The 25,128-nt window shown below is 39.2% G+C and overlaps 1 protein-coding gene across 1 annotated transcript in view; it reads left to right on the forward strand.

Moving 5' to 3' along the window:
- The window catches only part of cdkal1 (CDK5 regulatory subunit associated protein 1-like 1), a 238,825-nt gene that overhangs the window by 118,282 nt on the left and 95,415 nt on the right, over positions 1–25,128 (forward strand). Inside the window, exon 9 of the mRNA XM_084357757.1 lies at positions 15,704–15,870. Within this exon, the coding sequence (XP_084213883.1) occupies positions 15,704–15,870 (167 nt within the window). The remainder of the gene's footprint in view (positions 1–15,703; positions 15,871–25,128) is intronic.

The following is a 25,128-nucleotide window of genomic DNA, read 5'->3' on the forward strand; positions in this document are numbered from 1 at the left end:
GCATGCGTGCATGTCGATGCCTGTGTGTGTGTGTATCTGTGCTGACACTTTGCTCTCTAGCCGCAGTGAATGTCACTCCAGGTCTTCAGCTGAAGAAGCTGTTGAGTGTTTCTGCCTGACTGGATGGCCTGTCGCCACATCTGTCACTTTGCAGAAAACCCTATGCCTGATTCCCTTCGACCCCCATTGCGTGTGTGTGTGTGTGCTTGGCTTTGCTGTAAAGCTCCTTGCCTAGTAGCTAGAATTGTGTTAAGATGTGTGTGTGTGTACATTACTTTTGTCTTTAGCTTTTAGTTTTTGCAGTTGTAGCCTTAACTGTCATAAGAGATCCATCTGAAACACACATTCATGTGCATATCTGCTTTTTCATCCTGTTCAAGGGAGCGTGATGGAGAGAGGATATTCTTGTCCAACACTCACAAAAACTTGTTTGTTAATCGACACACGTTTCTACATATTTCTGCTCTCCCCTGATATGGCCATGAAGTATGTGTGTGAGAGGATGATGATGTGTTCATGTGTAGGTATCTGAGAGTGCCAAACCTTCCTATTGTGACTTATGTGTGTTTGCAGTTATATATAAATTAACCGGTTTCAAGAACAGCTTTCATAAGCTCTTTGCACATTCTCTCCAGCACTTTACCCCTTTTTTCACTTTTTCCACCTCTTGCAGTCTCTGCTGCTCACCCTCCCTTTGATAAGGAACTGTACTGTATGTCTGGGTCTCTCCTCTCTCTCTGTAGAATTCTCATGTAGCATAATTTGTGATTGAACAAGGTCCACACATAAATGTCTATGTTTATTCTTGAGTGTGGAGGATACTGTAAGCCATCAATAATTGAGCTGCACTACAAGTATTTTATATTGAAAATGATACAGTTTGGACTTGTAAAGATGAGCATTACAGGGGTTAGTGATATGAGTGATTGGGCAGGAGTGTTTGTGTTAAAATATGAATATTTTTATTCTAAAGTTTAACTCCTATTTTCCTATATTGGAAAAATGCAGTTGTTGATTCTGCTTCTGATTTTAAGACATCCATTTACAAATTATCCTGTCAAGTTCTTGGAAGCAGAAGGTATTTCTCGTACTGTTTGGGTTTCAAAACTGCCTTTTTGCGGTCCCATTCTGACAAAGCATTTCATGACATTTAATGTTTAATGTCTGCTTGATTCTGTCTCTGGCTCATATATGAGGTAAGCAGTGCTTTTCCACTTATTTTATGGACCGGCTTTAATGACGTTTATGTTTACTGTGGCTACTCACACAAGATTTGAGATGATAATAATAAGACTTTATTCAAGAAGTACCTTTCAAAACAAAGTTACAAGTGCTTTACAATTAATGCAGAAAGCAAATAAAGTCCGTAACTTAAGATATAAACAAGATAAAAAGTTTAAGTGGTAACAATAAATGTCATCAGTTAAGAAAAGGCCACATGATAAAAGTGAGTTTTTATCACATAAACCCTAAACGTCTAAATATTCCCTGAATTTTTCATGAAATGATGCCTTGTTTTGGAAGCGGTTTATGATCTGCATGTTTTCACCATAGCCATTCAATTTTATCTACATTCCATAATTACCTTTCTATAAAATGGTTGTTGCATTGTTAGTGGCGAGGTCCACCATTTTCGTGCTGGATTCAGGCTACTTGCAACATGTACTGTAATCCAGTTTCACTGATCATAATTTTACATCAATGATGTAAGCCTCACTGTTAACAGTTCACTACTATGTCAGAGCTGTATTAAGTTACTGCTGCTGCTGATTCACATCCAAAACATTTGACTGTGGAAACACGAGTTGGCTTTTATTATGCTGCAATTACAGGAAATGCAACATATTTGTCATGGGTTTAGCACTCACAATGGCCGCGTTTCCCAGATTCGATCGTTCTTAAGGACTTAAGAAGGCTCTTAAGAAGGGTTCGGCTAAGAAGGAGCGCTAAGATGCGGGTGTTTCCCAGACGCGTTCTTAACTGCCTTCTTAGGAGAACCTTAAGATCAAGCCAAAGAAGCTTCTTAAGAAGCTCTTAGTGGGAGCTGTCCACCACGGTGCTTCTGAAACTGAATCAATCGATGCCAGGCAAATCGATCACCCACCTCTTTATCAGCGCATAAGTCACACACAGCGCTCCGTGGTCCCCCTACAGGTGCAATTAGGCTACGCATGTATCGTGTGTGTGTGTGTGTGTGTGTGTGTGTGTGTGGGGGGGGGGGTGTTGATGGCCGCGTAGTGCTTTCTACCGATCCAGCACGGATCCACCAGGGAGGGATTGTGGATTGGAATGAGGGTGCCATCCACCACACCGATCACCCGGGGGGTCCCAGCCACTGTGTGGAACCCTTGGTGGACCTGGCGGACCTCGTCCAGTGTGGTGGGCAGCTTTATGTGGGTCCGGGCATGGCGCAGGAGAATCGGTGTCACAGCTGCCACACTCCGTGACACCGATGCCTTGCTGAGGCCGGTGCCATCCCCGACCACCTCCAGGAGCTGCACCCCCGGACTGAGGCCAAAATTGCAGCGGGTTGCTCTCTGGATGTGTGGAGACAGCAGAGTGATCAGCCGTTGGATCTCCGCACGGGGCAGCCGGTACTTTGCCTGACAGCACGTCCGGTGCGGAGAAGTGTGACGCACGTATGCATTTATGTAAACCGTCTGGCTTCGCGCACGGCGACGCTGTTGGTTCGCAGCGAGAATGTGCTGTATTGCAACCATGGTTTCTCACACGCGCGGACTTTGGCAACGCATATATAGCCTATAGAGTAGCAGGTGAAGCCTCTCTGGATGAGGTTCAGCTGAGTTTAATTACATCTGTTCCCTTGATATCTGTGAAATGCCACAGGGTTGTTGTGTTTTTTAATGTGTAGTACTATAAACTCATATGCAGATGTGTGTGGAAAACTTAAACGTGTAATTCAATAAAAAGTTGTTGTTTTTTCATCTACCATTTTCTATTTTTTTTTCTTGCGGCAGTGGTCCGCAGCTATGAGCGCATTTCAACATTGAGCATTGTTTTATTATTTCGAAAAGTGGAGGATGTAAATTTCCCTGACGCGGCTTGATCACTGAGCATTTGGTCACTAAGAAGGCTGTTAAGAGTGGGTCAGCTTGATCTTACATTTCATTCTTAGTGAAAGATCTTCTTAAGCTAAGAGCGACTCTGGGAAACGCATCCTTCTCTCACAGCGTTCTTAAGAGCGCTCCTAAGAAGATCTTAGCACTTAAGAGCGTCTTAACGAATCTGGGAAACGCGGCCAATAAATGTTTGTGAGTTTAATGCTTGTTTGGGCTGAAGGGGTTAAGAAAATTTTTTAGAAAAGTGTACTGAGTTTGCCTGCTTGGGATCTCTAGGCAAGGAGTTCCTTAAGCATCGTACATGTCTTAACCCAAGTGTTTTGCGACTGACTCAAAATCACATCTTTACTAGTGACCAGTAATCTCACTTGAAAGGTTTATGTTGGTGATGGTTTTACTATATGTGCTAGAGGATTTAAAGGTTGCAAAGAGGAAGGTAGTGAGAGAGAGGATGAGCAGATTGGGATCAGTATCCCTGCATATGGCCTATCTGTTACTCAGTTTATTAACTCGGTAAACAAATCACAGTCATTAGTTGAGTGCTTTAATACATAAAATATCCCATTTGTTTACATAAAAATACTTATATTTACATAATGAGATAACATTTACAAATCCACTGACTAAATTAACACACACAAACACAACATGTTATTACATTTGCAAATTTCCAAATACAGTTATAAACACACACAATATATTATGGAGTCACTAACTTAATTAAGAGATACAAGCAGGGTGTGTTTAAAGTTCAGCTGGGCTTATTACAGTAACTCATTCCATAGATTACATAGACAAACAAACACACACACACACACACACACACACATACATGGGCTAAGTGAATTAACAAACACGACGTGATGCCTGCTGGTGGGTCATGAATATATTAGCATAAATACTGACCAGACATATTATTATTTATCAAATTAGTGCCTGCACGAGCACACAGGCGAGCGCACACACCCATACAAACAGCACCTAAAGAAATTAGGTCAACAGCCTTGAATTAGAAAGAGTTAAACCTTATTATGTCTGATTAATAACACTGTATGTGTGTGTGGAGTGGGGGGGGTCTTACATTTTTGTGTGTGTGTGTGTGTGTGTGTGTGTGTGTGTGTGTGTGTCCACCCACTGTCTTGACTTATTTGACAGCTGATTTTAACCATTACCACCTCAATGACTTTCTAATAGGAACTGATTTCCATATGTAATCTGAATGTTGAAACGTGTGTGTGTGTGTGTGTGTGTGTGTGTGTGTAAGGCCCTTAGTGCCTCGCAGTTGTTGGGGTCTCTGAAGCATACAGAAATGGGATCTGCCCCCTATAGCTTCCTTTGACTCTCTCCCCCCTCACTATCTGTGTCTCAGCCTCCCCGTCCTCTAATCCACGCACCCCATCAGCCATTCATCCTCCCCTCGGCTTCAACTCATGTGCTTTTAATGACGTACAGTACAAGTTCATTATCTTGATAGACAGACATTGGGTCAAATCTCCAGACAGTGTAGATAATCCCTGTTTGATATATTACCCCTGCTCCATACAGTTATATAATTCACAGTAACATACTGAAAGATTTTCTTTCTTTTGTTCGAACATTTCAATTAGTGCTGAAAAGATTTGATTAATCAGTAGATTGACAGGTAAGATTTGTGATAATCAATTCAACTTTCAAGCTTTTAATCAAGTAAAAATGGCAAACATTTTGCAGGTGCTAGCCTTTCAAATGTAATGATTTGGCAGATATTCTCTTTCAACTCTGAGACAGTTGTCTTTGGATCACATTAACATACAATTTATCAACAGATGAATTTGACCTATTGTGACAACTGCATCTTTTACTTCACTCTCCTGTGTAATTGCATTCTCTGCTTGTTAAGTGACACTAATGAGAGCATTTCTTAATGAGAGCAGATAACAAGGCCTGTTGATTGCTAACAAAATCACTAATATCATTAGTTTCACTCCTGAAAAAATATATCTCTGTAAAGAGTTCTCGCACAGTCTCTCCCACTTATCGCCTGTTTTTCATTAATTATCTGTCCTCCTCCTGTATACAGGTAAATAGGTACAACTCCACTACCTAAGACTGAATGACTCATACTCTTCTGATACCACACAATTACCTCCTGCTCATACAGTCAAATCTATATAACCTAGAGTTGGTGAAATAGCATATATCCAGGGCATATTTCTGCCATGTATCCACACCTCCAATTTATCGTACTGCTTGTCCTGTTGAGGTTGGCAGGGCCTGGAGCATATCCCAGCATGCACTGGGCGAGAGGAGGGCCACGATGTAGACAGGGTGCTATTTTATAACAAGACTTGCACATTGAGGACATACATAACTCATAACTCATGCTCAATGTGAAGTGACGTTGCTAACATATTCAAGTACTTTTTAAAAATGTTTTTAAAGTTTTTATTTTTGTACATTGACTTAATGCCAGGATGCAACCAATCTGAGTTCCTTGTGTTATGTTCGACTTAAGCCATGGCAGGAAAGAAAAAGATGTTTAAACATTTTTACAATCAAATTGGGGCTTAATTAAATACTTGTGAAATTACCCACAGAAGTACAAGTGGAATCTGTAATTGTACTTCAGCCATGCACGCAATCTTTCCTAACATGTTTTTTTCCATGCATGAAGCTGTATTACATAAAGTTAGTGAGTCTAGGTACAAAAAGCAGTTTTAGAACATTAGTAATTTATCCTTAGCTTGTTGCTACTTCTTTCGATAGTTCACAAGAATGCCAATAGCTTGCAGCGTGATGGGCAGTTAAAGGGCTGTTTTTGGTCCCTACAGTTGCCCTTTTCTCCATATGCAGCAGTCCATCTGCTTTGGCCTCACAAGATGCTTCCATAACCACACGCACGCACGCACGCACGCACGTGCGCGCGCGCACGCACACACACACACACACACACACACACACACACACACACACACACACACACACACACATAAAAGATGAAAGAGTGGATGTAACTTCTTTTCCAATTATTCCCTATACATTCATATACACACACATACATACAGCACACACACATACACACACACAGTACTTGGAAACCCTCTGCCAATTACTTTTGATATATCCATACAATGTATGTGACCCATATATACTATGGCATGTTTTTCTTATATACCACATACATTGCATGTGCACGTATATACACAATCACATACAAGCTTTGATGTATCCTGACATGGTAGCTCATGCACAGGCGTGCACAGAAGGTCACGCCTGTAGTTCAAAAACTATGTGAAAGTAGGTTAAAGCTGACATGTTGTTTAAAGAATTGTGTAGGCTGTTCATTAAAGCCATGCATATGCATGTGCATCAACAAGTGTGCATGCACATAGACACATGCATGTGTCTGCATGTACACAGCAGTGTGCATGCACACATGCATGTATTTAGTGTAAACATGCCTGAGAGACAGTATTTGCATATACAAGTGTGTGTGTTGGGTTAATCCGTGATGATGATGCTACCTGCCAAGACGCCCACGCTCCACATCAACAGTTGTTGCTCTAAATTAAGCTGCTTAATTACTGCAATTAAACTCTGTGTGTGGTGTGAGTTAGTGTGTAAATGTGTGAGAATTTGTGTGTCGGAGAGTGAAGGATGGCTTGTGTCTGTGTGTATGTGTGTACTACTATGGTGCTGCTGATGAAAATGTTTATTTCTTGCATGTCTGTGAATTAAAGATCAATGAAGATCAAGAATTTCAGTGATTGCTGTTAAATACACACCTAAAGATAAATGAAATTTATCATATTGGACACCTGGGATTATTTTTTCATGTCAGCTGATGTCAGTCATAAATGATGCAGGGGTGCATTATATTCATGGAATGAAAAGTACAACAATATAAACTGTGTTTTAAATAAATTATATAAACCAAATAAATAAACTAACAATATCTGTATATATGAAAATAAAAATATATAATTAGCACCATTAGTTACATAAGTCGTCATGTAGACAGTGGTAAATTATTCATTGTTATGTAAATAAATTAGTACAGCTTTTGGACACATTTCTTAGATACCATACAATATTTCCACATCCTTCTTCTTCTCTCAACAAACCATTTCTCCGAATCTCATGCAGACTCTCACTCTTCTCTCCTTTCTCTCCTCTCTTGCGCTCCAAATTCATCATTTCATTGCTCAAGTTGCTGTTGTTGACATCTGCCCCAGACTGCTTCACTGTCTAGTGGTGGGTGGGTGGTTTACTGTGGAGGCAGACAGCTAGAGGGGATTGGCTGATGGGGGAGGACAGGGGAGGGACTAATGTGATTGAAGGTCAGACAGGCCTTCCAGTCAATTGCACTGTACAAAAGTGTTGCATGGTTAGACATGGTTATATGTAGATAATGTGTGTGTGTGTGTTGTGGGTGTATGTGTTCTCTTCGTGAGATGACGAAATTAATCCTTTCTTGAAAATGCTTTTATTTAAATTAATATGGTATTTATAAAGCAGTGTCTTGATTTGTTTTGATACATATTCATGCTGGCCAAGTGAAGGAATGACTCCAAGCAACAGATGAAGTATGCAAGTGTCTATATCTCAGGTTTGCTTGTTAGAAGGGTATGTGTCAAGCAGTAATTTAAAGCTGAATACTAACATTTAGTAGGCAGTGCGGTGATGGGCTTCCCCACTATAAATCCTTTTGAAGAATAAAAGGCAACACGTTCCATCCTAAACCCTTTTTGGGTAAGCAGAGACGAAAAATTGTAGGTGTTCCAAAGACAACAGATAACATGAATCTACTGTATATATTTCTTGTGTAAATATGACATTTTCATATAACATGTGCATTTGGTTTAATTGTATGAATCCAATCTAAAAAACTCTTTATAGTATATATGGCAATATTAAAGGTGTGTTTGTGTATATATATTTTCTGCCTATTTATCGGTGTCCATGGGAACCAACAGGAGAGGGGAGGGAAGAGTGTAAACTAGAGTGTTCACAAACCCTCTTAGTTAATATGTTAATACTATGTTTGTTTTTTTCAAGCATATAGCGCTTTTAAAACCTCTTACTTTACTGTTTTGTTATCTACAGTATATATTGGTCTACAGAGCCACTTAAACACATATACTAAAACTTGTTCTTAAATTATGACTTGAAGGATGTAACAACTGAATAGTCTGCTTGCTGGCAAAGGGCCATGTGTACTACTGAATATGCTGCTGGTTTGAATTTATGAAAGTCTGTATGCCTTGAAAATCATGGATCCCAGGGTGCCAGCTCTGTTTGTTTAACTGAATTTGTTTTACTGTCTTCCTGAAGAAGTCGCATCTGATGTGATGCTATTTTTCAATATCAGAAAATGAGGTGTACATGTTTTTGTTGGCTTTAGGGTGTGGAATATTTCACAAAATATGTTATGTCATTGAGTTAAAGAGTAAACATGCTCAAAGGGATCTAAGCTGTTATTGCTGTACATTACATCTTGTATGATCTGATTGGTTGCAGGGTTATGATGTTTAATAGATTACAGATTATATGCACATAAAGATGATCCTATTATACTGCATTAAATCCTTATTTTCCATGACACAAAGCAACACATGGCTAAGCGTGTTGCTATACATTAAGCTGCCATGATGTATGAGGGGGCGTCTATGTGTGTGCTTCTATGTGAAGGTACATCAGCCCAAAGGAAGTAGATATACAGTATTTATAGACTTTCAGGCTGTCTCATTTAGTGTATTCAAAGTCCAACAAACTTTAACTGACCAATTTTGTCATGTGCATTAGTTTTAGTTTAAGGACATTTGTTGAAAGTTAAAATACAGTCAAATTTGTATTTATATGAGCTTGAAACATATTCACTGTTTTCCTCTTGCTCTCTCTTCCACGCTCTTTCTTCATGTATGAACTGTAACATGCTTAGCCATGTGTTGATGACTTGTGTTCTGGAAAATAGAGTTTTAATGTAGTTTAATAGGATCATCTAATCTATAATCTGTTAAGCATCATAGCCTGTGGCAGCCAATCGAAATGTATATCATGCTAAAGAGATTAAGATAAGTAAGAATACTGAACCCGTATGTATAGGGTAGGGATAGGATGGTAACTTGCAATGTGTGTAGTCATGTACACAATCCACATACAGTACATACATGCACATAAACACACACATTAGAACATAAGCATGCACATGTACATATAAACAAAGTGTTATTTGGGATAGAAAAACATACATGATGGAGTTGTGTAAAGTTGGTCCTAAATAAATGCATACAAACATAGACAAGAAACTTCTGTTCCTGTCTGTGAAACAGTCACTGATGATACAGTCTCAGAACAAGCAACTGCCAAAACAAACACATTAGACATAGCTGAGAGACCAAAATGATGAAAATGTGTAAACACTTTCTCATCACGAGTTGACTCCATTTTGTTTATTTTTTTACATTTTTTATTCAATTTGAGGACCTGCCAGTTTATAAAAGTTCAACACATCTCCCACAGTTGTTCTGTCTTTCAATCATAGCCATTGACGCAGTTCCTCCTGTTGTGGTTAAAGTGGGACTATTTTATTATAGAGAATCAAAAAGCAATGCAAAAGTGATGAGTGCCAGTCAGTGATTAGAACATGTGTTGGTTTCTGTACATATTTATTAGTGTTAGCAATAATCCAAGTCCATCATATAGATAATAAGTCTACTATCCTTTCATAAATACTGTACATAGATCAATAACCTTGATTTTTCAGAATAAAACCTCTGCAAAAAAATACATGATGTGCAGTATACCAGTAATTTGTTTTTCTAATCTCAAAAAATTCTTGTAATTGTTGAACAACATTTTCAATGAGTTTTTTTCTTTTTTTTTAAATAATCAACCTAAGTAAGGATATATCCACACAGATGCAGTATACTATGTTATCATTTCTTGTATCTGTTGTAACTTTTGGAGAAAAAAAAGGTGATTAGAAAAAAAATTATATCAGAATTAATGTTTAAACTGGTTATAATTTCAGTGTATGTATATACTACTCAAGGAATCAGAGCCAGAAAGAACCAAATCATAGAGACAAGCATGACATGAAAATGTGTGGTCATGTTGTGCCACTTGTGTGTCTCATTTATGATTTAAGACCCTTTACTGTTTCAACAGTGGCTTTTACTAAAGCTCCCAATCACCTGAATCAATTGGTTCTGTTGTGCTTCTTCAAAGCAACCACTTCAAAGCCCTCATCTCTTTCCTCCTCCTACTCTTCCCATCCTTTTAACTAGAGGCGGAGCAGGAACGCAAGGCCATAAGAAATTATATACATAAACGGTATAATGAGATATGGAGGTTAGCTTCAGTATATATACTGTATATCAGTGCAGCCTATACCGTTGGCATTTTAGTCATTATTAGTGATAACTGAAAAATAAAAACTAAAATATTTTTAACTTAACTGTAGATCAACATAGAACTGCATCTCACAAGCTAGACATTCTTTTGAATTTATATTTTAAAAGGGTTGATTTTAGCTTCCTGTATGATCTACATAAAGACACAACTAGAAAATACAAATTTAAGCTGCAACTTTTTATACTGTACCCTGTTAAAATTATTTTGTGAATCCCAAATATGTCAGTCTAAAATGTAATACTTGATGTAACCTAGATAAACAAAAGCCACTTTCTTTCTTCCTTATAACCAGTTGATATATTTTGCCCTCTCCTTGAATTCTGGGTTGGTTCTGTTTTTTTTGGCTCTCCCCCCCCCCCCCCCCCCTTCATTTGTTTATGCTTTTTACCTTTTTGCCTTTTCTGGCCAGGTTAGAAAGCTCGCTTGGGAAATCACATGGACACACACAGAGACGCGCGCACACACACACACACACACACACACACACACACACACACATATACACACACACACACACACACACACACACACACACACACACACACAGAGACAGATACAAGTTTTTGGCACAGAGTTGGGGTGATGAATGTTTGATATGTGTATGGCATTTGTCTGACATGCTGATGGTATTATTCTTGGACAAAGACAAATGCAGCTTATACATACACACAGCTGTTTCCTCTTTTGTGTTCTCTCTCTCTATCTCTCTCTCTGTTTCTCTCTACCAGTGGTGTAGTCTACGTAATACATAGGCATACTCCATACACCAACCATGAAAACTGAAGGTTTTCAGTTTACCCACTTAAAAATGAGCAAGGATACATACATGTAGTTTTTTGTGCAGTAGGGAATTTGAAAAGGGGCGAGGGGGGAAGTCTCCCCCTTTTTAACGAGATAGCTAATATGCACCCCCCTTGTTAACCTGCCATTTCTCTCCTTCCCCTCCAAGATGTGGAGGAGTGGACCTGTCCGGGTCTAGATCCATATGCCATCCTATCTGGACATCGATCTATAACTGTTTAATTGTTAAAATTATTACATTTTGACAGTGTTTTTTATTTAAACTGGCACCTGGCATCTGTTACGGCAGTAGTAGCCCAGGATACTCACAGACCAATTGCATGTGCTGTAAATCAGTCATTTGGTGCTACTCAGCCAATCAAATTTGTGTATTACATTCAGCCTCTTGGTTCAAGTCAGACAGATGCACGCACGCACACACCGGCTGCCATTGTGACCAGATATGGCATAGTTCCTACGCCACATACCATGCTACTTGTTGGGACCAGGCCTCAAACTACAAACATGGCTGTCGGAAGCATGCACCGTTCTAAGTGAATTATTTCAATATTTCAAAGTTACTTTTCATGCTTGAACTTAAATGTTTAAGTCTCCCCTGATGTAAATGACCTTAAATATAAATGCATGTACTGTATGTGATTAGTGAGTGTGGTATGAGTGCTCAATAAACTAGACTATGCTATAGCCTCACCCTTGAAAGCTGAAACCCCAAACAGCACAGGTCCCACTCTCTATATTTTCATCATTACTATCTTCCTGTCCTGCCCTCTTTCCATTTGACATTTTGTTCACTTCTTCCTGCGCTGTGTTTGAACTGCTGTGTCAGAGTTCAATGAATGTTAATAGCTTTTAGGAAAAGTGTCCAGCTCCCCGCCCTTGTTTATTACTGCTCCAACATCAAACTACATCATATGGTGACGTAGAAAAAAGAGGTTTGATGAAGTGTCTGTGGAATGAACACGCACAAGTCAAAGCAGGGTGGAAAGTTACTTAATTTCTTTCAAAAGATACAATCTTTCATTTAACACATTTTGAATAACAACATTAAATTGATATGTTAAAATTCTTCTTTAATTTTCTGTGTGCGGGGCAGCTAGAGGATAGCACCTCTTAAACTGGTACACACTAAAGGCTTGCTCAAGGACAGTTCTGCAGGGTACATTCTTCCTACTTAGTAGACCACCTTAAATTAAAGGGAAACGAACAATGTTCAACTTCCCTCCATGTTGCCTGCACCTAGAGCTCCCTGCTCATTTGCTGGCAAACTGTGCTGGCCCTAGGGCTGTTGTTCGAGCTACAGATGATTTCTCCTTTGCTTTTGTATCCCTGCCGAGAGAGAAACAAAACTCAGATCAACTTGTTAAACTAGCCACTGCTGATAAAATATGAATCAGGAATTCAGTTACTTATTGGAGATTAAAAGCACATTATAGTAAATGCAAGAGTAATTAGTTGTTCGTTATTAGATTTACACATTTCTCTCTACAGTACCAAATACTCCTGCAGTGATGAGTGTGTAGTGCAGACACGCGACCCGTGTCTGCACTACACACATAACAGAAAACCAGAGGAAGCAGCTGTATAGTGTGTATGAGAGGAGATAGAGAAAGGAGAGCAAGCTCACATTTCCTGATGAAACGGCCACCTTCTCTGTGTCTTTGGCCAACAATAACACCATTGGCTCACCTAATACAAAAGGGAACGAGAAGCAGGCCAAAGGGGCAAATTACTGGGCAGGTTATTGAGTTTATCTGGAGATCTATGTATGACTGTGGCCTTGAGTAACCACCTGAGAATTTTCCAAAGCATCGCCCAGTTCAAAACATAATTAACACAGGAATCACAAGAGGTATTTAATAGCGGACAATACACAAGCCTACTAACTTGGCAGCATCGTTTGTGGAATCACAGGAATGTTGTTTTGGAAGGAACCAATTTAGCTCCTTGGCCAGTTTAATGCAGGTCTGGCCCTGTATTGCGAGACCACTTGGCCAATATTATTCTGGGAATGAGCTGTGGCGTAGAAAGTGATGCTGATGGTGTCGTAGCTGTAGGAATACATTCACTCATGGGATGCAGATGATGCAAGCAAAGGTTAGACCTTGGCAGAGGGATTGGTATTATTCAGCCCAAACAAGCTGACATTAGCTACCCTGGGAATTTGCTGTCATCACTTCCCTTCAGGCTAAAATGCTTAAAAATATGACACAGATTTTGTTTAAAAAAATGCAGCAGCAAATCAACCGTGGTATTAATGTTGCTGAACAGTGACACACTCTCATTATGCATCAATGTTAGCTGATGATAACATGTCTCTGCACAGAGCTTGACCTCCAGGTTTGTCAGTGCAGCTCTTATCAATATATATGCTGAGCAGAGCCTGCATTACATGATAAAGAACATTTAATGAACTAGGCTATTACTGAGTATTGGACCAAGGTGAAATATGCTTTTGATTAATTGCATACTGAAACAAATGAACATCACGTCCTGAATGCATTCTTGTATTGTGTGTGTTAGCCTTTAGATCTGATCACGTGTGATTGATGGATGTTTTTGATGGTGTTTTTAGACGAGACTGGCTCCAGAAATCATTAGTGCATCTTAATGTCAACGATGATGAGCTTTTGAAACTCTTTCACTCTGGACAATTATGCTGTCATCATCTTTAATCTGTCTGGCCTATGCACGCCTTTAAACACACAGTTTTACTCTCTTTCTCTCTCTCTCTTGCGCGCACACACGCACACACACACACACACACACACACACACACACACACACACACACACACACACACACACACACTGCCCAATTAGCCAAACACCATCTTTACTCTGAATGACCACATGCATCTTTCTGTCTGTCTCTGCACAGCTAATGATAATGATGGTTGTGTGGTTTTCTGCGAGTTTGTGCGTCTGTGTGTACTTGAGCTCGTGCCCCCGCAATTGCAAATGCATTTTTGTGGGCCTGGATGATATGATATGTCTTAACACATAGCTTAAGCAGACACTCAACCATTTCCAGACCTACAGCCAAATGACAGTTAGATCATTAAGCTCTAGCAGTGAGCGTTGCTCTAATTTAGCATGAAGCTGGTAGATTGTGCCTGCTTGCTGTATGTGACCTTCACATTCCTGGAAAGTATGTTTATAAGACGGGTATTTTTTAATACTTGTCAGTGACTGTCATGAGCAGGGTTATGCCAAAGCCTTGGAGCGTGTAGGCAATGTCAACAAGAGAGGTAATGAAATAATACTTGAAAGAAGTTGCTGTAATGGTAGGGGAATTGTTACTTCCACTGGTCAAAATGGTGAAAACCACATCCACATTGATCCACTTGAAAATGGAAATGTGCTTTGCTAAACTTAGATGGAGGATGTTTCTCGGCCTGTAACAGACCCCATTTTCTTCTGGTGGCAGTCCTGATATGGGGATTGATCCAGAATTGTTCTCATTTTTTTTCAACATTGATAGATGGGGCATTTTTCAACATTTTCGTAAAATTCTCAGTGAATGCATGGATCTTGATGAAAAAAAAAAAACAGCACTCAACTGAGTGCCACTGGATCCTTGAATAGTTTATATATGTCTTTTACAACATTCAGTATTTATAACTAAACCGTAAAGTTAGGTTTTATAGGAGCCTATACTCAAAAAGTGATAATTATCAATAACCATTTGTGATCAAAGGTGCAGTCACCTCTGGTTGTTAGCCTTGACATTGGAGCACCTCAGAGGCCACTACCATATGATCTACCTGAAAGTATTAGAAGTTCTGAAATGTAGCTCTAGTTTTGCTATGAAGTTTAATCAATGACATTTACACCATTTCTAGAATTAGCCAGAGGGGAAGGTAGGTTAACATAATGTAGGAGTGATGCGTCTTCAATAGGAAAAGTCTTGGTATAAAGTAGCTGAACTACTGAATCAAAGAGCTCCTCCAGGTTTCAGTCTACAGGCTTTCATTCACTGCCGATAGTAATGGAGTATACATGTGAGATTCCCTCAAGTGTCACAGTAAAGATTCCTGTCTTGGGTATTGACGTGTATATACTGTAGTAGTTACCGTAAGATGTACAGTATGTGTGCGGGAAATTCTTTTTCCTTTTTTTAGGAATTCTTGACTAATCTAGACTTTCTGCAGACATTCAAAACCATTTTTGAATTGTTTTATTTCTGTATCTTTGTAATTAAGATACTCTTGTCACAACAGCTGCCCAGTTTTTTTCTTCCAAACAAATACATTTTGCCACTCGCTACTGGAAATATTGATTGCATCCATTGAGTCCAGTTGGGACTATGCGCCATACGGGAACAATTCTGCAAACATTTAATTTTGGGAACAAAACAAAAATGAATTGTTATTCAGCATGTTAAATACTTTATGTTTTTACTATAAGTTTTTGTGTGTCTCTTTCCAGAGGGTGTGTGTGAGATCTGGTTGACCAGTGAGGACACAGGAGCTTATGGTCGAGACATAGGGACAGACCTGCCCACTCTGCTGTGGAGATTGGTGGAGGAAATTCCTGAAGGGGCCATGCTGAGGCTGGGCATGACCAACCCACCATATATCCTGGAACACCTAGAGGTACGCACAGTGCACGGTCACCAATTTCACCCAGAATTACCGTCTAAGATAATAATACATCACTGATGAATAAAACTAAAAAACGTATGCACTCAGGAGTCTTTTCTTTTTACTGTTTTGTTCTTGTCCCTATTGTCTCGTGTGCTATCCCTTTCTGTGAACAAATAATATTGCTTTGCCTAGATTTAATAAACTAAATGCCTTTCTGTTTTGCTTACCAAGCAGTTTAGCTGCAGTGCTCATACTCCATTCATTAGTGCAGTTCATTCTCTTCTCTCCCTAATGAGTCAATTAAGGACCATTGTGTCCTCTTTAGCAACCTCATTTTATCAGTCATTATTGTCTTCCCTAATGGAACAATGGACATTGTTATCCCTTCTCTCTCTCATTCTCTTTCCACCCCTCTCTCTCCCTCTATGTTTTAGCCTGTCTGTCTCTGTCTTTCAGACATTTTAATAACAACATATTATAACATGTTATCTCCACTTTCCACCATTAGTGGACAAATGGCATATCCAGCCATCCAACAACAAATCAACTCGGAGACTTGCATGATTTGTCCAAATTATTCAAATGAGTAAAGTAGGAGGCCTAAGAAATATAAAAATGTTTCTGTTTTTGTGGTGAGTCTGGTCTGTGGCAATTCCATTGTTGTCCAAATCAATGAATTCCACACAGCAGGATAAAACTAGAGTTTACTCCATGTTGTTACACCATTTGTCAGTATGAATGCTGTGAAAGTATTGTATATAGATAGGTGTGAGAAAGAGAATGTAGTGTTTTATATCCAGATACACCTACCACAGTGTAACCTCTTAAATGACCTGATTTTCCCTTAAAATCGAACATACCTACAAGAAACGGGGCATATCCAGTTAAAAAACAAAAACAATACTCCATCTATTCTCCACCTCATGACAGGAAAAAATATGCCATTATTTCACTTAATAGATAAATGAGTTAGTGATAAAAATACACCATCGGGGTACCCGTTACTGACCTTTCTGTTCTCTAGGGTCGTCAGAGCTCTGCCTGAGAAGACACATTGGTCTTAAGTCAACACTTTGCCATTTGGTTGGTGTAACTTATATAAGAAGGAATGAGCTGTAATTGTTTGTTGTTTATTGATGGAAAGTTGTGTCAGAAATCCCTGTGGCGATTGTACAGTTTTTTTTAATTTATTGTATTTATATATTTTTACATTTGCCAAATCTCAGTGTTGTGATCACTTCAATTTCTGGCGGTATAGCGTTATTATGTTGGGTCAGAAATGTGACCACATCTCTCATGAGATGGACCACAAACATCTGTCATTTAGCATTTGGAGAATATTTTTACCTTCCTCTTTGTCTTTCCACTATTTTCTCGTCTGCTTAAGAAACTCCTAAGGCTCTTAAAAGTCCTCCTCCCTACGCTTAACAGATTTTCACCTTAGGAGCTCTCTTAAGGACTAAGATGCTTTGTGAATAACATTTTTTTACAAGGATCTAGTCTTAATTTTAGGTAAACTGCATAGAAAACGTCATAATTCTAAGAATTTTCTTAGCAACTTTTAGTACTAGGATGCTTTATGAATACAGCCCTTGATCTTCAGTGACATAACCTTATCCAGAGCAAGTTAAAAGAGTTACTACACCCTCAGATATTGCTAGCAGAACCCTCTCTTGCAGCTGCCATGAGCAGCAACCGTCAGACTCTCCGTTTCTCTGCTGAAAAGACTGGGACTCATTGAGAAGAACCATTGACAGCCCTTTGAAAGAGTTACTGTCGCACCGGTGTTGTAGCTCTGCTAGCAGCTCCACTACATGAAACTCTGGCTTGTGTTTCTGTGGGATTGTCAGTCCATAGCCATAGCCATGATGTTAATTGTGGTAAACCTAGCTGTTTGTTTCAACTTTTTATCAAGATCATATGCCAGCAAACTATTCTGTACTTTCTTTTTAACCACATTAGCTTTGTTTTTCATCTTACTTCACATTTTACATTTGCGCTGTATTAAATTGAATTATTTTTTAACTTTAAAGCTGCATACATAAATAATACCAAGATGGATTTACATTCATCAGTAGAACTGCGTCATACATGTGTCGGCACCATGAAACAGGACATAAATGTAGCTCTAATTTCTTGAGATAGAAAAGTTGAACTGTAAACTCACTGCATGGCTGAAAAGACCAATACTAAATTAACTTCAGCATTAGGGCTGTGGTTTCGTACATTTGGGATGGCAACTACAGAGGTTAAACGTAGGAGGATAGTTAGAAGAAACGAGTGAAACTGAATATGGAGGTTTTGGGTTAAAGTAATGAAGACAAATCAGGGATTTTATTTTCTTTATTTTGTTTAGTGGTTCAGGTTTAAATGTCAACACTCATTTTGGACCAAGTTTTTCTGTAGCTCGATTGCCTTTCAGCACTTCCGCTCTCATCCCTGAGGAAAATGTGAGTTTGAGTAGAAGAGAGATCTAATAATGGAGAAAGGAAGGACATAGAGGGCTGAAATAGGGTAACCTAGAAAAATAAAATGACACAAAAGTTTTAAGTTTAAAAAAAAAAAAAAAAAGCCAGTGAAGTTCACAACACATATACTTTTGAATCAAACAATCAAGGAAGATTGGAGATCATAGATGAATGAAATGAGGGCAGACATGAAAAAACTGGGGATGAAGGCCCGGGGATAGAGATGAGGGGTAAGAAGGAGTGGGAAAGTGCTGTGGGAAGCAGCAGTGGAGGTTGTAATTAACCAGGGGTTAATGGAGGTGGCTAATTGTCCCCCACATGTATAGGTAGGCTTTCTGCTTGGCTACATTACAATTAAAAAACCACCCTCCTAATGATAGGGAATAACAATTAACTGATAATTAGAAATATACTAGGACGACACACTCGCTTTTTCTGTGTGTGTGTATATGTTAAGAATCATTTCATATGCTACCGGCCCTGTCATTGTTAACGTCCATGCATTGAATTGAATTATATCTTTTTTGCTTTAATTCCTCAGTCAATTAACCTACATAAGGAAAGATAAGAGTGCTCGTCTTTAACTTATCATTGTCTTTTGTTGCTCCTGTCCCCCATTTACCCTTTATCCTCGCCCCTGTTTTTTCCTCCCCCCTGCAAGCCCCACTTCAGACCCCCCTCACACACACACATGCACACACTTTCTTTCCCTCTTCTCTTTCTGGTCCTACTTATATACTTTCTGTGCATTGTAAATTGACTGTTAGCCTAACACAGAAACTTCCCAGAAAAAATATCCTTTTGAAATTTCTTGAGTCTCCTTCTCACTCTTCTTTGACTTTTGACTTTAAGTCCTCTGGTTTCTTCCTCTTAGATTTCGCTTTTTCCGCACTCGGATCCTGGTTTATACTCCATTTCTCTTTCCAGTTCTTTCATTTCTCTAATTCTTCATATTCTTCTCGTCGCTGTTTTTTTTTTCATCATTCAACACCTTTTATCTGTTGTTTTTCTCCTCCCAATTACTCTTCCTTCACCTCTTCTTCCGTCACTTTGCTCTAATTCATCTCATGATGGTGGTAATCACAGCAGTAACTACAGTGGGATGATGATGATGATGAAGGCCAAATCCCCGAATTAGATTCATCCTTCATCTTAAGTAAAGGCCAAATTATATCCCCTTGTCTTTTCTTTTGAAGAACACCAGCACTTATATAACAACATCATACTGAATGACTGTGATTGAAGCTGAAAAGGCCAAGTTACCTCTTCACTTCCCCCTAAAAGATCATCCTCTCTCACAGACACTCACTCAGATCAACACTTCTGCACTGTCTCCCTCTGTCACACAAGAACACACGATTTTTTACTATGTGCAGCCTATTTTTCCTGACAGATGTAGACAGCCTCATAGCACCATTTGCTGATTGGAGCAGTTAAAGGCCCAATCGCCTCTCATGGGCCACTTGTCTCTGACATTTTAGTTGATTGCACCATGCTGTCAGTGGGCATTTTTACTTGAGTAGGTGCAAGTAAAAATGTCTCTAGCAATGCTACTCCTATGTTTTTCACCTTTTTCACTCTGTTCTTCTAGTTTTGCTTTAGTTTACAGTAAGATTTATAATAGACTTTTTTTTTCAAACTCTTTTTTTTTATCCGTTTGTCCATTTTTCTTTCTTTCCATCCATCTATCTGTCTGTCAATGAATTGCTAAGTGTCTGTCGAAAGTGCAACAGCAGGTCATCTGATCGCGTAAGGTGTGTGTGTGTGTGTGTGTGTGTGTGTGTGTGTGCGTACGTGCAGATACCTGTGCATTTGCTAGTGCGAGACTCAGTGTGTGATTGCATGCTAGCAGACTCAGTAAATGAGGTGTGAAAGTAGCCTTCTCGTACGTAGCAATCAGTCAGGCTAAGATGAATGAAATAGCAGTTGTCCATTAAACATCCTCCACAGAGCTCATTTCAGTTTGACTTGAGATACATCAGATATGCCGTTCACACTCCTTCCACAGTTTGCTTTGTGAACAGTAGTGCAAGCGAAGATAGATTTAACTAGGGATGCACTGATGTTTAAAAGAATAATTTTGCTGATAACTGATACAGATATTTTTAATTTATTTTGATTTTTTTTGTTATTTATTCTCCCTTTTTTGGGAAGGAAAAAAAGAAATCAGTTGTATAAAAGAGTAATTGAACGGTTTTAAGTCATTCAGCCTGTCATTAAACGTATCTGTGAATTAGAGCAAATTCAGTCATAAAAAATCCCCATTAAAAAACTCTTTGAAAAACAATTTCTTCAAAAGCCCTCTTATCCTGCTATACAACTCAATGAGGACAGTTTTTCAGTACTTAGCCCAACAAAAACATTCTCCTGTGTAACATAAATTAATATAATTAAATGTACATGTAAAAGCAGTTAGAAAAGCAGTGAAATATAGAAGATACCATTTAATTACTGTGATGCCCTTTTACTTGTTTTTCCTACAGCCTCCTCAAACATGTCATACATAGTGGACTGTGCCCTTTTGTTCTGTGAGTGATCAGCTCTCTACCATGCTTCTCATCTCCGTTTCATCTCCAGCTCCGGCAGCAGGCCTCTATCCGTCAGCTGCCCGTGAAGTGCTGCTGTGGCGTTGTTTAACATCCACATAGAAGTAGCACTTCTAACAACTGGGATTCAGTGAGGTCACGGTTCAGAAAATGGGGACGGCCTCTATTAGAGCAAAGCGTTCGTTTACATTTTCTAATAACCCAGTCTTTGTTGTTTTGTTTGTTTTGACACCGTGGTCTCTGTTATCCTCCACTGTCTCAGGACTCTCACTGAGGAGATCATTTCAGCAAAAGTAACTGGGATATTTTGCAAACTGCATGTCGCTGATCCTTCCCCGACACAGTGAGATGCTCACACACCACCAACATCTTGTTTTACTTATGTTTGAAAACAAACCACATGAGCACACAGCGTGTTGCTCAGCACGTGCGTGGCTAGAGTCATGGAGAAAGTAATGTAAGTATATGGCTGTGGTCGGCTGATGATACTCAACCACCCCCAAATTAGCAGGTTAATCGGTGCATCACTAGATTTGACTTAACACTTAATTAACTTAAAATGCTTAATTCCGAAAAAAGGATCTTAATTCCAAATTACAGTCAGAGAAAGAGAAATATACTGTATATCCTCAGTTCTCTTTAGCTGTAAAAAAATGTAAATGTTAGGCAAACTTAAAACGTAATTTTGAAAGAACTATTAATTTGAATCAGTGTTTGCATCTCTTAAATTGATTTCCTTAATGCCTAAAATGTGCACTCAACAGAGAAAAACAATGAAAATAATGAAAATGCCAGGTCAAGTTTACCGTTCTCTAGTTTCAGATGTTTTGTTTTTGACCATGTGAAATGTTAAACAAACATAAAAGTGAACACAACAGCTGTTTGACATGGAACTATATAGAATCAGCAATTATGTTTTTGTAAATTTTTCTTTATTTTTAACTTTTCACATATTTTTTTCATCCAGCCATTTATTTTCCAGAGACAGCGATGTATTTATGTCTCAGTTCAGTGGAGCTGCACTGGACCTCGGGAAGGTTGACAAACCACCAAACACCGTAACAAAGTGAAAACTCCATCTTCTGCATCGGCTGATATTTTTCATACCCAGGACACAAGCATTCACCCGCACATGAATACACACACACCGAAACATACCCACACACATCTCTCACCTTCACACTCAGATGTGCACATGCGAGCACAGCTGTATGGGCACACACTTAGACACACCCTCTCAGACCATTTTCATTTTAATGAAGCCTCAGGGAGCCTCTTCACATTAGAGGCCTAATGTAGCATTGTGTGAGGAGCCGGCACCATATGAATGCTCACAGTAAAGCTGTACCGATGTGCCTCTAAATTATGAGTCCTGACTCACTGCAGTGAATTATGTTTTCTGAATAATTGCAATGAATTATGAGTTCTGAAAGATGGAGATTTAAATGCTGGCTTCCCTTTTAAAATCAATCTTTATTGTCCCCTTTGTTGTGGCTTTAGATACTTTTTTCTTCAAAGGGCTAAAAGAATTAGACAGCAATACGGGCAGTAGGTAAAATGAATTATTTAAAAAAAATATTTATTAATGTAGTCCACAGCTGCCGCAAACACATTTATCCATATATTGGTTTCATGCATAGTTTTGGTGTAGATTCGGTTGGCTTGTTTCACTTTAAAAATGCTGGAATCAAATGTTGGCACAGTCACTGTACTGTCAAAACACTATGGAAAATGCGAAAAAGCTTAATAATATAGCGTGTGTTTGCAGCTCACAAAAGTCAAAAGATAGACACAGCATAATACAGTGTGACATTCAAATGCTACAAAAGCACTTAATTTAACTGTGCAATACATAGATTTTATCTGCACTGTGTGAGGTGCTGCAGGCTCGGCATAACCTCCAGGGAAAATCAAGTGCAGCCTGAAGTGTTTGAAATGTTTAATACCATTGGGAGCTCAATTCCTCTATCTGCTGCTGAATTCCCACCAACTGTTTGTTTGTGTGTGCCAGTGCACAAGCATGGGGACCTGACTTATTATCCTGGGAACGGCTTGTAGAATCATTTTGTCTACACACTCCCCTGGGTGAACCCTGTTAGTACTCTGTTGTGTGTGGGTTTGTGTATATGTCTGTGAGTGTGTGTGAATAAAGTTAGGTGCTACTTATTATGGGCTTGCTTCAAATCGTTCACTTGAACCAGACTGTAACCCTCTCTGTCTGCGTGTTATCGCTCTGGGGATTACAACTGTGTTTGTGTGCGTGTGTGTTGTTTTAAAGCAATCACCAATGTCTCCTTATTCTATACTATATAAGAATATGTTGATGTGTGTGTCATATATTGACAGTGCACTGCTTTACGGGTTAGTGTAAGATTTATTTTTCTTTTGGCTAATACAAATTGATGCATGCCATGAAGCTGCAACTTCAGTTTCAAACTTGACATGACAAATAGGACGTAAAACATTTTTCCCCCAACAATTAATATTACAATTATTTAAACTTCTTTCTCGCTGTGAGTAGCTCTTCTACATCAAGGTTGTTGTTCCATTTTGAGACAATAGTGTCTGTCAACTGCACACCCGAAGCATGTTGGCAATCTTAAGACTTTTAAGACTTCAATTTGTCATGTTCCAGTGTGAGCCTGCCACAAGACATTTTTCTGTCATCTTGTCAGTGTTGAGTGTATTGTCAGCAGGTGTTTGTTTGTGCTGAACAAGTGGTAAGAAATTCCATCATTTTCTTAGTTTTTATGAGAAATGTTTGTACGAAGTACAAGGGTAAAGCATTTTTGTTATTTCTTGAAGTCAACATTCTGCATTCTCCGCTCTGTTTAGTATCTAATGTGCTGTCATGCCACAGAAATACTTCTGTTGAGCAGTCAATTTGTTCTTTGTCCACACCAACAGTGTTTAAACCCTTTAAGAAATTTCAATTGCTGTGAAATGAGTGAATGTGAAAATTTGCATTAATAAATGCATGTTTAGAATGTAGATTATTTATATGTAAATGTACAAGTAAAGGTCTGAATTTGATTTCTCTGGAATTTCAGATTAAGCAAACTGTAATACCCGTCTTCCTTCTTTCTTTCTTTTTTGCAACACAAACGGACGACTTGATGCAAAGTAATCGGCAGTTTACACGCAGTCAATTCCTGTATCGTCCTTACGGAGAGTTGGTCAGAAACATGTTTTTATCCACAGCATTCTGCCTACAACACAAGTACAAGTAGCAAATTAAACACATTTTCTGTTCTAAAAACTTAAAGGGAGGATTTGGGAGGCTAATGAACAGGAGGGTCATGAAACATAGTAGAGGGCACCAGACAATATTCTCATGCAGAATATTCCAAAGGAATTTAGAGCACTAAGCTAACAGTGAGCTCACAATCCACCTTTTATCTGCTCTCTCTCCCTTTTTTCCTGTGTTCTTTTCTGTCGTATCTGGTTTTAGAGAGTAGATATTAGATCCTTTGAGCTAAGCCAGTTAAGATAGATCTCTTCTGGTTTATGTGTCTCTCTGAGCTGATCGACCAAAGATGAAAGGATTGCGTGGCTGTTTGTGTGAATGAGAGAGAGGGGTCCAGGCGGGGGGGGGAGAAAAGTGGTACAGAAATTGTGATACGATATTATACTCCTTTTAAACACTGTCAAGACTGATAAAAGACTAAACAAAACAAAATAAGCCCACTTGCACCAATTTTGATTTGATTTTTTAAGCTTGTTGAGTTGTGCTTTGAGCTGGATAGTTCATCCACCCAGGAGCGAAGGCATTAAAGCAACACTCTAATTTTTGCCAGTGGGCACTGCTGAGCGATATCTTCCTCATCACAGCATTATTTCTCTTCAGACTCACTAAACTGTCTGTCAGCAGCAGTCAAACATTGAAAAGGCCTCAACTCCACAGGGATCGGTAACAAAAGAGATTCATATCAGTGTACTGTATAATCATTGGAGGATGGGACGTGCGCTGTCAGACAGACGCACACACATGATAAATGGCTTGTGTGAATGAAAAGTCCTCCCCTTATAGATTAATCCCCAGTTGCCATCAGCAGTGCCCTGCTACTCAAGCTAGCATGCCATCTGTTTAGACCCCATTCACCCTTTCCACCCACAGTCATGTATGCGCGCGCGCGCGCGCACACACACACACACACACACACACACACACACACACACACACACACACACACACACACACACACTCACTATCTCTGGGCTCAGTTGCAATTATTGGGAAGTTATCATCAGTG

The sequence above is a fragment of the Pagrus pagrus genome (genome assembly GCF_965226575.1).
Source record: "Pagrus pagrus genome assembly, chromosome: 7".
Classification (NCBI taxonomy): Eukaryota; Metazoa; Chordata; class Actinopteri; order Spariformes; family Sparidae; genus Pagrus; species Pagrus pagrus.